Source organism: Falco peregrinus, chromosome 18 (genome assembly GCF_023634155.1).
Source record: "Falco peregrinus isolate bFalPer1 chromosome 18, bFalPer1.pri, whole genome shotgun sequence".
In the NCBI taxonomy this organism is placed as follows: Eukaryota; Metazoa; Chordata; class Aves; order Falconiformes; family Falconidae; genus Falco; species Falco peregrinus.
Genome location: NC_073738.1, coordinates 1065728 through 1079598, shown reverse-complemented (window position 1 = coordinate 1079598; position 13871 = coordinate 1065728). Strand labels below are relative to the sequence as shown.

General features: G+C 43.7%; 1 protein-coding gene across 1 annotated transcript in view; it reads right to left on the bottom strand.

Annotated features, from left to right (window-relative positions):
- Nucleotides 1-2608: 2608 nt before the first annotated feature.
- Nucleotides 2609-13871, bottom strand: part of LOC106112461 (T cell receptor alpha chain MC.7.G5-like) — a 27122-nt gene continuing 15859 nt past the window's right edge. Inside the window, 5 exon segments of the mRNA XM_055790049.1 lie at nt 2609-3271; nt 3892-4008; nt 4351-4413; nt 5046-5309; nt 7332-7413. Of these exon segments, the coding sequence (XP_055646024.1) occupies nt 3893-4008; nt 4351-4413; nt 5046-5309; nt 7332-7413 (525 nt within the window). The 3' untranslated portion in view covers nt 2609-3271; nt 3892.

The window sequence follows — 13871 nt, the reverse complement described above, 5'->3', positions numbered from 1 at the left end:
CTTGGAGCTGAACGATTGAACGATTGCAGCTAGCACTAGTCAGTAGAAACGCAGATGCTGCAGCTTCTGAGTCATACTGGGCTCTGTGAACTTCTCTGCATCTCCATTCTGCCCACAGCATCAGTTAAAGATAACTGGCTGCTTAGAAGCGCCTGCAACTTAGAGAAGCTATCACCCCCCCCCCCCCCCCCCCCGCCAGGTGAAGAGGTAACTCCCGCCTACAACCAGCTGTAAACTTTTGCCAGAGAATATCCATGAGGCTCAATAGCAGTCAGAGAAGAATCGCATGCTTAAACTGGGATAAGTCATCGTTAGCGATGGGGATGTAATGCTTCACACAGGTCAAAATGGCCTGACGTGTCCCTGCCCCAGGATGTGAGCTAAGGACCACCGATGGGTAAAACAACAGCCAAGCACACCATCTGTATCTCACTAAATTAAAATAAGCAAGAAAGAATTAAAATAGATTAGAGCAGAACAACCACAAAATTATACTAAGCAGAAACACAATTCTAAAATCTCCTAATATTGACAAAATTGAACAGCACTTGAAGTACTTTTGGGAAAGGAATGTAAACCAGCTCATCTTATCTAAAACATGATATTCTCTTTAAGTAGCATGCAGATGAAGAGAGTTAGCAGGAGGTAGCAGAGTAGTTTAGATTTTCATTTGAAATCTAGACATCATCATCGTTTTAATGACCTCTTCCACAGAAAAGCAAAGTACCTTTCCAGCAGCAGTTATTTTCAGTTAAAATAAATCTAACAGTGAAATGACCATAATGATGCCTAGACAAAAACAAAAGTCCTTGAAATATAATAAAAAATACAACACAACCCTATACAACCATTTGATATCTGCAACCAAATGGCTTAAATTTACAGAAAGTTGTCATACGACATAATTTGATAAAGTATTGCAAATCTTACCATTTTGTGTATGTAAAAGGGCTTAAGCTCTTTATTCAAAATGGGATTGTATTGCAGTAGGTGTAGTAAGACTTAGAAATACTCAGGAAAGCTAAAGCAATAAAACTTTGTTAGTAAAAAAAGCCATATTTTCTTCCACATATTTAGTAGGGAAGGGTGCTTTATATGCTCTCCCCACTCCAACCACCTGACTGACTTGTTGGAATCTGTTAAAAAAAAGACAGGGATTATTCAACACGTTGGGCTAAGTATACTCAAAAGTTTGTGCACTGATTCTGATGCTGAACTCTGTGGGGGTGCAAAGGATCTTAAACTTAAAAGCTACCGAGAACTTGAGCTGCCTCCAGGCCATTTTAAGGTCTTCACTCCTTTTCATATCTAGGATGAAGATAGATGTTGTCACACTGGCAGGTTTCCCTGTGACCCACAGAGAGGTCTGAAAAACCTGACCATGGAGGTATCACTCAGATCATGAATCTCTTTGTGATGGAGATGAGGGTTCTGGTGCCCCACGCTGCAGTGTGGATGGGTGTTTGGAACAGTAGAGACCGAAGTCTTTATCTGGCTGACAAATTTCTGTATGAGTCAATGCTACCTCTCAGTAGTCATGTATTTGTAGAGCCCTCTTTTTGCTTGGGCAATGTTGCAGGATTTTAATTCTGCCAAAGCTCTCAGGCACACCTAAGGAAAGCTCAGGAGAATCATTCCCTGATGTACACAAAGACACAGAAATGGTACCGTGAGTCTGAGTCTTGCCTGAGAGACTGGGAAAAGGTGTGCAGGTTCAGGGTGTCATCAAAAAATCAGGATAAAAATACTAGGGAACCTCTTGCCCCGATTCACATTATGGTGGTAGAATGCAGGAAATAAGCATTTTGCTGGTTTTGGTTTTGCTGTGCAAATTCCACTTACCTTCTGCATAGGGTGAGGGGCTTCATCTAGGTGTCTGCAGGGTCTGAGGGACTGACCTGGCCAGGCTGAATCAAACAGCCCGTACTGTGCACTCTGCAGAGGCTGTCTTGGAACCAGCAGTAACTCAGTATGTGAAAAACCTGATTTCCCCTTCAGGATGCGGTTAACTTGTTTTTCAAAACAAGGGGCAGTTAATCTTGCAGGGTGTAACGTAGTCATGAATGTTGACCACAGCATCCTGCTTATGCTTGTGAGAGAAAGACGAGCTGGGGAATGTGTGTGTTGGGGTCTTTTTGACTAATAACCAAGTTGTTATAGAAACTATCACTCCATCAAACCACTGTGCATTATTTCCTGTTGGCCTCTTCCTCGTAGCAATGAGTGGAAAAAAACATGTTTTCTTCTCTTCTGATATGTGCATTTTCCTTCCTTATGCTCATATCAAGCCATCTCCTATCTGGTTTCTCCTTAGACATGTTTCTTTTTTTGCCATGATGCAGAACATCTGGCTGGGGATGTCTTCAGAGTGACAGACCAGACCTCATTTGCATCCCCTGAGTCTGGAATTCATGGCCCTACTGAAGCTTTTTAATGTGCCAAAGAGAATCTCCACTTCCCTGTATAAGGTCTAGAAAAGACAAATTCAGCCAATGGGAAGTCCCAGTTATTAAAGCTGCATTTCTCATCTCAGTGGTTATTAGGACAGTTGGATTTCAGCAATCTCCATCCCAAATTCTGAAGAAAAAGCATGGAACAAACCACAGCATTTTGGCTTAGTAAAACTTTATTTTGGTTACTACTACAGTAACCTAAAATGCATGTGCCATACACTTTGCAGAAGAAATGTAGGTTTAATAAAGAAATGCTTCTATGGTTGAACTTTATCTGGTTGAATTTAATCACTTCAGATCCAACACAGGTCTTCTCATCTACACTAGAAACTTGCTGTCATTAAAGCTATCTAAAAACCATTAAAGCTATAAATAGCACGTACTGTGCCTTAATTCCCTCAGCAGTAATACATCAGTGCTACAGACAGTAATGCAACATGCCTGCAAAAGGTGTTTTAAGAGGGTTGTGTATCTACAGTGAGGATTGGATTTTTCAAAACTATAGAAGCAGGCTGGGTAATTCCATGCAAAGGCTGGGAGAGTGGGGAAATCAATTTCTGCTCAGCAGGGGGATGAGGAAGAATACACCCTCCTCAGTTCACAGAGAAAAAGAAGCAGCAGAAGCAGTTACAACTCTTAAAACTAAATGAACTCGCTATGCAGGATTCAGCAGTCTGAAATGGCTCAAGGGGAAGGTGCCCTGTTGTGTTCCGTGGTTGTTGCCAGCGGATTTGACGTTGGCTGTGCAACCTGTTGTGCCGCTGCTACACGCTCTCTCCTGCTGTTCTGCACATTGCTGTTGCCTGGCTTCCCCCTGTCTGGAAGAGCAAAGTGTGTTTTAAACTACATTTAATGCAGTGGGGTCTACATGCCACTGTCTGAGAGCTGTCAGATCAAGACAGGTAGAGTCAAAAAATTTAGGCTGGACTATCTTTTGTGCCTCTTTGGATACCTTAATTTAAAAATCCTCTCCGCTCCTCTCTTTCCTCCCACCACTTCACATGTTTGTGTTTCAGAAGCCTTGCTTTTGAACCCTTATTTGTCTTAATTTTTCTCCAGCCTTTGTGCTCTGCCACTTGCAGAAGTCAATGAGAGACCTCTTCGGCACTCCTGGTGATAGCCGAGCTGCTTAAAGCAGGTTTGCTGCAAAGAAAATGTGGGGAACAGCTGCCAAGAACTGAGCTTTTGATGGAGAAAGGGGCTGTTTTCTCTGTGGTTTGGAAGAGAGGGTGGGAGGTTTTTTAGTTGTTTTATGTTGGGGTTTGGTTTTTTTGGACATCATCGTTGTTTTTTCCCCCAGAAACCTACAGGAGGTATCTAAAGGAGACAGGCAGGTGGGTATCATTGCTTGTGGGGTTAGAGAAGGACACAAAGGCAGGTAGTCATTCCTGATGTGTGCTTCCAGTATTTCTACAGATCAAGCTACATGCTTCCTTACCTCAGAAAAGAAACAGCTTGATAGTCATGAGCGTATTGAGGGCGATGCTTTTTGCCAACAGGACTCTCAAACCCAGCACAGCCACAGACAGCGTGTTGGCTTTCTCCACTTTGGTATCTGCTCAGTGACAGAGAAAAGACGGGTGAGATCATGCTCTAGATTTGGATGTTGTGGTACTGGCAGAAAGTGGAAAACCCCCACAGGTGATAGTTTCAGGCGAAGAAACAGCAGGGAAGGAAAAGGTGGTAGAGACACACGGCAGCGACAGGGGGGAGGATTCTGTCTAGACTGGATTTTGCTTTCTGTGGCTCGCCTGTTGCTAAACTAGCTGCCTTGAAAAAGCAGGTTGTGTTTGATGAATACATTGTATGCTGATCCCTCTGCCCCCGAGAAAACACATTTCCATGCATTTATCCCCAGCACAGCACTGTAACTTCACAGCCTGTTTGGGTAACTAACCTGGAGCCAAGGTGTCTGCGGTGTTGCAAACCTTCCCTGTTCCTGGTTCGTCAGCCTCCTTTTCTGTAGCATGATAAAGAAAAGGCATTATAAACTATACCCAAACTTCAAAAGGGATTAAACAAAATGTTTATATGACCCTTCCTGTAGGAACATGTGGGCAGTACAGTCTGAGGCTTAGGTGACCAGTCACTACTTCTAACATTAATTAGAGAAGAAAATTCCTCCACGGAACTGCAGGAAGCAAAAGAATTCCTGACCTGTTTTGTTTTTACTATTTGAATGAGCTTCATGATGACAAAAAAGCCCCCAAATTACAAAAGGTGGTTTGGGAAAAAAACCACCACTCACAAACACACTACCACTTTAACTTTTTAGAAAGGCTATTTCAGTTGTGCTCTAGCAGGTTTGCTGCTATGTGGTGAAGTATTTAGTCATAAGTAAATGTACATTTAAAAAAAAAGATTGTGTCTTCCCCCCCCCCAAAAAAAACCCCAACTAACTCCAAGTTGTTACACAGTTAAGACCGTTTATCTCAGATGCTTTTAAATGTCTTACAGCTCTGCCTGCTTAAGTACCACATGTCTTTCCCATTTCTGCTTGCTACCCAGGGCAATGCTTTCTAGCAGGAGAAAAGCAAGTGCTAGGAGACACCGCCTCCAGAAACCAGTTGCAGCTGTACCACAAAATTGTACCTGGTGTAATAGTTCTGCCGTAGAATTTGGCCGTGCAGGTCACCTCTGTGCCATTTGCCATGCTGACCACCTTAATGGCATCGTACAACCCTTCTGATGTCAAGATGGATGTACTGTGTTCATATACAACCTCATTAGGGGACATTTCCAAGCTGATGTTCTTTGGAGAGAAATTCCTTGCCAAACAAGCTGCTTTCCCAGTGCTATCTTCTAGTTTCTTTGATTTCAACATGATGACTTGTGGGACAGAAGGTTCTCGATTGTCTGTAAAAAGGGACATTGGGCATGGTTTAATGTTATTGCAAGCTTGTCTGAGTGCTAAGTCACCTAAAGTTCATATAGACTCCAGCTGTGGCTAATTCCTAGCATTATCAATGACTAACTCCCTTTTTCGTCATTATTTCTTGCTGCTGCTTCCAAAAGATCACATCAAAGACAGAAAGAGTGTATGAGAGTAGGTTTTTTTGTAGGAGCTTTAATTCCACAGGATTCTAAGCTTCCTGATGCCAAAGCTTGTGCCTATATGTGAATTATATTATCTCTTACTGTCAAACATAATCTTAAAGTCTTTGTGCAGCTTTGAAAATGTCATCCTATCCTTAGCTAGAAAAGAGAAATCATTGAACAGCATGGAAACTTCACTCAGCTGAAGTTTCACAGAATTTTGTCAGAGAGCATACCTAGGCAGGAAAACCAGAGAAAGAATAATTTAAAGCATTCAGGTACAGGAGAAGACAAGGCTAATACCTTTCTTTTGTGAAATGAATTGTTCCCTAACCCAAGTTGCGGGTAACTCAGTGAAGATGTTTTAGAAATTGGAGTAATGTACTGTAAAAGTGTCCTTAAACCAAGAATACCTGTTGACTCAACCAGCCACATGCTACTTTCAGCTGATGAAAAACAAATATGTTCCTGTCAGCAGAAGAACCAACACACTAAGCTTTTTGAAAAAGATGTATAAGACCCTTTATGTGAGAAATGAGTATCATATCAGCATTCCTGTAAACGTCTAAAAAGGCAATACCATTCCTCAGTCTTCCACCTGCCAGCTCTTAGACTGTGTTTTTGTTGGTTGTTTTTTCTTGCCAAATTCTACTGTTCTCTATGGGTTATTTTACCTATTTTTTGTATTATTATTTTTTTTTTACAAATATAATCTTTAAACCAATGTAGACTGGTGTTAAAATAATGGAATCCAGCAGTTTCTTCTGGTCCTACACTTACAGCAGGACTTGCTGGTTGGAAAGAATAGATCTTTCTTCAGAATGATAACTTTGTATTCCTGTGTCCCTTTGGAATTGGAAGTGGACTTAAATTGTTCCAAAATAGATATTTATTCACATGAAAGATATCCTACAGACCTGGACAGCTATTAGGCAGCACCTAAGGGAGCCCCTTGCCCTTCTGGAATGAGAGCAGGATATTTTAGCTATGTAAAATTACATGGGACATTTTTGCACCACTTTAAAGACATGCAGACCTCTGAAAGCATCGTAACAAGTCTTAAGTTATGCACCTGGATGTTTAGTAGAACAAACATCAATCTAACAAACTCCCCTGCTGCCCCAACACGCACACTCTCACAGGGAAGCTCGGGGTGACATCCACCCTTTTTCTACATCGTGAAATTCCAAATAAAGATAGGAAGAACTAAGGCTTTTTATGATCCCTGCTCACCACATCTGCATTTTCAAAGTCTGGGCAACTTGGTAGCCAACTTCCATTCATTCTAAGTGGTCTTGGAGATGAAGCAGTTGTAAAAATTTAAGCCCAAGGATATTTAACCACCTTCTTCCTCCGTCTCCATGCCAGTGGAATTACTTACCGGTGACACTATGAGTGTAGTGCCAGTGTCAAAACCTAACTTCTCACACCAGTGAGCTAAAGATCTGTCTCAAAACACTTCACTGGCAGCTGGTCACTGAGCTGTGCGTTCCTGCTCCAAACGAGGCAGTGGACATCCACTGGAGGACAGGATACTTCACTGTAAATTGGGGCCAGAGCACTACATTATATTATAACGTGTTAAACTTAAATAGTGCACCCTGGGTGTTTGGGGATCATGGGGTAATGGTGATACACAGAGTTAGCCCGGTTGTTCCTGTAAAGCTTTCTTAAGCAGATACAAGCTGAGGATTCAGCTTGAAAACCTGGCCAAAGGGAGTGCACTCTAGGGATTACAGCAGCAGAAAATTCTTACAGTGAACCCAAACCATTAGATTCCTTTGCCCTCCACCCCTCCCCTAATTTGAACATAATTTTTAGAAAGAAAACAATGGTACTTACTTTGTTCAACTGTGAGAGTGGTGCCACTTCCAAATACGAGCTTGTCTGTTCACACATTGCTAATACCTACTCCAATAAATAACTTTCCTCATGGTTTTCAGAAGTGTTGTAAAAACAGGAGATGAAAAGCCAGATATTTGTCCTAATTATCAACATGTGCAACTCCATGAGGGTATCCAGAGCCAGATTCTCTTCCAAAACTGGAAAGGGAAAACCAATAATTGAATAGTTCAGTGATTGCAAATAACTTGATTGCATACAGACTTTCCAAGTTGTCCCATCTTTTAGAAACCCTGTGAGCAATGTATTTCCAGGATAAATAAGAAACACGAAATGAATGTTGTATTTGTCTCCTTAGTCATTTCAGTCACGCATCTCCTTTCTTCCCCAAAATACATTGCCTTTTTTCCTTCTTTAGGTTTTTGTACAGGGCCCTGTGTTGTTTACATCATTGTGCTACCCCACCCCGAACACGGTGATATATTTCCTTATAAAAACTGTCTCTTCCTTCTTTTTCACTACAAAGAATTTTGGATTATACAGGCAGTCACATGACTTCTCGAGTGGTTTTTGAGCCAACATACCACATGAAGAAACATGGTATGGCTTTCAAAGAAGGGTCTAAAATAATACCAGAAAGGTTGAATTATAAGTGAAAACTTGGGAATTACACAACAACTCTGAAAAGTCTTATGGAGTTAAGCTGAATAGAAAGCAGGAAAAAAAAAAAATCAGTAATTTTAGTGCTATCTCAAAGTATTTATGAAAATTCTTCTGGGCTGCAGGAAGCTGCCTGCTTTTTCACCTTGAATTTGGTTTCAGTGCTCAGGAGCATGAGGAATGTGCCTCACCTGGGCTCTTAGAATTGGTGTTTGGGGGTTATTTGGTGCCTTAGAAAGTCTTTGTGCCTTTTTAAGTAAGATGAGTAAGTAGGCAAAGTGATTGGTCTTTGTTAGGTAGAGGCACTGTACTCATGGAAGTGGCTACTAACGAGCAAAGGAGTTGTTGCAGATTGATCAAATCCTTCATGATGATCAGCTTCCGCATCATTAGCGCTATCTAGACCTTGATGGCAAGAGATGGACTCAATCTCAGAGACTCTGCAGCTTTAAGAGCCCACTCCTCCCTTTTCTAACATGGGAGAGGCATGTTGAGTCTGTGCCCATCAGGATGGGGAATGGAGCTTCCCCTGATGATAAAGGCTGGGAGCTCGTGACTTCTGGCACAAAGAAGAAGATGATCTCATTGGCAATACGGAGAAGTGGTGGGGGAGCTCGCATGGCTGAAATGCACGGTGTAGTGCAAGTTAGCACGCATTGCCTGGGTTCCTCTCCAGCACGGCCCAGATCTTCCTCGGTGGCCTGGCTGCAGAGCTGTGGGAGCAGGAGGTGCAGCGGGATAGCTTACAGAAGTGCTGCAGTGGATGGAGCCAGGCTGAGTAGGGAATACAGGTGGGGAAGGGGAGGAGAAGGAATCACCCTCTCTGTGAGGGAGCAGCTGAAACACACGTTTTGTGGTGTACAATGAGCCAGCTGATAGCGAATGGGTCAGGATCAGAGGGCAGATCAGCGTGGGTGACACTGCGGTGGGTGGCTACTACAGATCACTGGACCAGGAAGAAACTTCTTCAGACACCTTGAAGAAGCTTCATGTTCACTGGTCCTGGTCCTCGTTGGCTACCTGAACCATGCCGAGTGTCTGTTGCGGGACAGCACAGCAGGGCACAATCAGTCCAGTAGTTTTCTGGAGTGGACTGATGAAAACTTCTTGCACAAGTGACTGATGAGGTGGACCTCCTACTTGCAAACGAAGAAGAATTGGTGGTAGATGTGAAGGTGAGGGACAGCCTTGGCTGCAGCGATCATGCAGTGTTTGAGCTCAGGATCCAGAGAACAGGGAGCAATGCACAAAACACGACTGCAAATTTGGGCTCTCAGGGATCTTCTTGGAAGAATCCCATGGGTTATGGTTCTGGACACAGAAAGGGTCTAGGAGAGCTGCCTGACTTTCAGAGATTAGCTCCTTCAAGCTTGAGAATGGTTCACCCTGACAAAGCAGTAAGTCAAACAAAGGTGACAGAAGGCCAAAATTATGAATGAGGGGCTCCTGAATAAACTCATAAATTATAAATACAAAGGAACCATATGTAATTCAAAGTCCTTCTGATGTCTACTAGCTGGGAGATTACTAGTGGGAAGTATTCTTTCTAGTCTCCTTGTTTTTTATGCACCTGCTGCTAGACACTTGGATATGAAGTTATAGGATCTTTGTTCTTACCAAAAACTGTGACGAAATCTATCTCCTCTGTGCTCTGAGACAAATAGAACACAGTGCTAAGCTTAAATGGAAACACCTAAATACAGTGAGTTAATCCCCACTGGCTGAACCTGAGCTGACTTTCAGATGTCTAAAATGATGTGCTTGCAAAATCCAAGATGTGGCCTTGAATGTTGAGGAAACTGTTCTTGCATAGAAAGGTCTTCCTGCAGAGTCAGTCTGGGAATCAAATTTGTGTATGTGCATATGGTTGTCTGAGGAAAAAGAGCCTCTGTAGGGCACCACGTTTCCATCTTCAGGAGAAGTCAGTGAGTGAGAGAATTTGTGTGGAGTGGCTCAGTCTTTTTCAGTTACTGTGGTACGTATTTCCCACAGTGGTAGACAGTTGTACAAAAAACACTGGCGTTTTTCAGTGGCCGGTGATGTGTCCCCATTCATGTCCTTTGAAGAGCTGGTTTTTATTTTCCTCTTCCTCTATACTGTTCTACTTCTGCAATCTACACTGTTCCAGAGAGGTTGCAGTACACTAAAACTATCATCAGCATTGCTTTTTTTGGCAGATAGCATACTATTAATCTCTCACTAAAATATTATCCATACTTGTCAGAAAGCAATATTATTCCTTTTGAATTGTTACAGCTGTTCTCACTTAAAGGACTCCATTACCAGTTTCTCTTAAGAAACATCAAGAGAGTTATGGTGAAATATTTTAAAGAATATCTGGGGACCAGCTGCCCCAGTCTTACTAATTTTCAATTTAGTTTCATTCTACAACTTTTTCTGGACCTTCAAGTATTTATGTTCTCAAGGTCTGTTTTAATGCCAAATAAAAAATCAGTCCATGTTTATGAAACGTTCGATAGTTATTCTGGTTTAGCTGGTAGTGATTTAATGGACTCTGGTTTGCCTTGATGTGCTAAAGTTGCTTATTTACTCAGGTATTTGATTTTGAATAAGTCTTGTCTGAATGCTATTTTCATAAGGGTCTTGGAAGCTTTTTCCTGATTATACGCATCATTTTTTTCCTCAGTTTCTTTAATCTTGTGAACCAGATTATTTGACCACTGGCTTGGCTATGCTTTGGACTTTTACTTATATGTGCCTTTGGCTGAGTTTGAAAGCAGGGAACACCTAGTTATGGTTGAGTAAAGTTAGCTTTTAATTTTATTTTTATCTTACCTTAATGATTTTGATTAAAGGTTGCCTGGAATAGTGAGGCAGTTTTGGAATACCCAAACCCAGTTCTAAGACACAAAAGGAAATAGCATTATTTCATCCTGTTCACAAATCTGCGTGGTTCCATGCTGTATTACTCTGTACGTTTATTTGCATTATTGTTACCAAGCACAAAGGTGTATTTCTCATTTTTAATCACTGTTTTTGACACCAGTGCTGCTATATTTTCCATTGTTAACATGGGCACGTTCACCTGCTGTTCCCTTTAGTGTGTCACGTTGTTTTCTCCTTCTTGCCCCACTCTTCCAGGAAAGCTGAGTGGCCAATATGCTACTTTCAGTCTCCTGAACTGCTGGCAGGACAAAAGAAAAAGCTCTAAATACCTCCTGCAACAGGCCTGGGTACACACAGGTGCCCCTCCTACACCCTTTGCTTGCTGCCAAATCTTTCCAGAGCAGTGAGACCACCCCCTGCTTGTCAACAAGATCTTGGATGCAGTTAAACAGCCTTTTTTCCATTTGGGTGGCCACAGAAACACACCTGCTCTTCACAGCCTGCTGCAAGCCACACGCTTGGATTTGTTCAGTGTAAAAGTTGAGTTCTGCCTTTGTTTTTTCTTCTTCTGTCCTGGTGCATCCCCTCAAAAAATCGCAGGAGGTGCTCCAATGCTGCCAGTGATGTGTTAGAGAGAGTGTTTGGGCTTTCCAAGGTGATGCTGAAGACCTGTCCTCGAGTTCTGCTTCAGAGGAAACAAGAAGAAAGGGAGTCCCACTTTCCTCCAGAAAATTGTCCTAGGCAGATGAAGATAGGTTTTGGAGGGGAACTAGCAGGTGGTGTGTGCATGCATGGTTCTTGGTATTCCTTCAGCCCTTGCTGAAAGGCCTACCCTGCTTCTTTCCAGAAGAAACTAACCTGGCCCTTCCAGCGTAATCCTTCTTGACCCCCCTCAAAACCTTCATTTGTATTTTAACACCATTTCCTCTTTTTGAGAACAGCTCACTCTGAGCCTAGCTCCCAGCATGTCCACCTGAATGCATCACACCTTTGTAGGAGACTGTGTCCATGACTTTTATTGGCAAGGGAAGCTGCTTCTGGGACATGACGGTCAAGAAGGTGACTTTTCTCTTCAAGGATGCAGTGGGCTTTATGTTCTTCTGCGGACAGAACCATCCCACTCAACCTTTCTTCCATGACAGAAATGTTACTGGTCATGGATTCCCTGGAGACACTAAAGGTGATCTTAGGAAACTAGATTTTTAAGACCAAAAAGTAAGTCACAACCTTCACTATGGAGAGGACAACTAAAAGCAGTGATTTAAAAAGAGATCTATAGTACCTGCCTGGGGAAGTCCCTAAGCTGCTGACACCTACAACAAAGGAGGGTGGTTAACAGAAGAGATAACGTAGCATTTGCTTTGTGTTTATAGTTTTTGAAAGACATCTGACATTGTCCTGACAGGCAGTCTACTGTGTTGGGTACTGCCCTACTGGGAACTGACAGAAGCAAAACTTGTTTCCAAAGGTGAAGAGGTTTCGGAGTGAGTGGCACTGTGGGTGAGAGATGTGGGAAGGTGTCTGGCAGAAAGGGTAGAACGGAAGGGGACAGAACCAACTACAGCATCTCTCTCAGCATCAAACATTTGAAAGCTGTCTACAACTCCCAGGGAGCAGCACTGTAGGCTCAGAGCTGGAACCCTGGCAGGAGATCTATGGTAGAGCTCAGACAGGTTTCCTGCCCCCTGGAAACAACACAGAAGTGGCGGGCAGAGTCCCTGGGGCGCAGGGCAGGCAGGGACAGAGACGACCTGGATTGGGAAGTGGCCCAACCCTCCACTGCTGCTCTGTAATCTGTAGCACCAAATGACCAGCGGACACCCGCTTGAGATGGTGCCCAACGGTACCACCAAATTGTGCAACTCTTGAACTTGAAGCCAGACACATGGCAGGAGAGCAGCACTGAACAGTTACGAGCTGGCTCCAGCCCCCTTCCCCATCTCCCTATGCTGCTTGGAGTGGGGAAGAGGTAGACGAATCGGGAACAAAGGAGTGAAGTTCACCCTGTGAAGAAGGAATGGGGGATGATTTCTTGTTTTTGTTGTTTCTCATCTTCCTACTCTTTTTTTTGATTAGCAACATATTCCTTTTCCCCAAGCCTTTTTCTCTGTGATTTGGAAGCCATCTACCTGTCTTTACTTTGACTTGTGAATTTTTCATCTGCTTTTCTCCCCCCATTCCATTGTGGAAGGAGGATGATAGAGCAGCTTGATGGGCATCTGGCAGCCACCAAAGGTTAACCCACCAGCGTGAAGGTGGCTAATGGTGTCCTGGGTGGCACCAGGAGTGTTTCCAGTAGGTCAAGAAGCCCCATCTCCACCAGATCACTGATAAAGATATTAAACAAACCTGGCCCAAATACTCGGGCTGGGGGAACACCACTTGTGTATGGCCTGCCACCAGCTGGACCTACCTCCATTTACTAGCGCTCTTTGGGCCCGGCCATCCAGCCAGGTCTTTGTTTAGGAAAGAGTACGCCCATCCACGCTAGGAGCAGCCCAGAGGGGACCAAGGGAAGGTGAGAGGTGTTGCAGGCAGGCAGAGTGGTCATGCTGGCTGAGTGACAAGGAATATACTGAACATGCTCTGCAAAATAAGTCACCGCTTTTGGGATTCAGGAGAAGGAAAGGGGTGGTGCAGAGAAAGCAGCTCCTGCTGAAAAGCCAGGACTACTGATGGCCTCCCTCCCCATGGGATCACCCCTGAGCTGCCCCAGCACCCCATCATCCCCCACAGCTTCTGCACCCTGGGCCGGGCTCCAGCAGGTTTTTGTCAAAGCTGCGCTGGTTTTCCTGTCTCCGTGTCCACCGAGCAGTAGTAGCGGGCAGAGTCCTGGGGGCGCAGGGCACGCAGGGACAGAGATGACTCGGACCGGGAATCGTCCCAGGATGCCACGGCCCGACCCTCCACTGCTGCCCCGAACCAGGTTGATGAATCAAATGACCAGATAGTGGACACCCACTCGAGATGGCCACCGGGTGCCTGACGGTACCACCGAATTGCATAATCCTTGAACTCGGAGCCAGATCCATG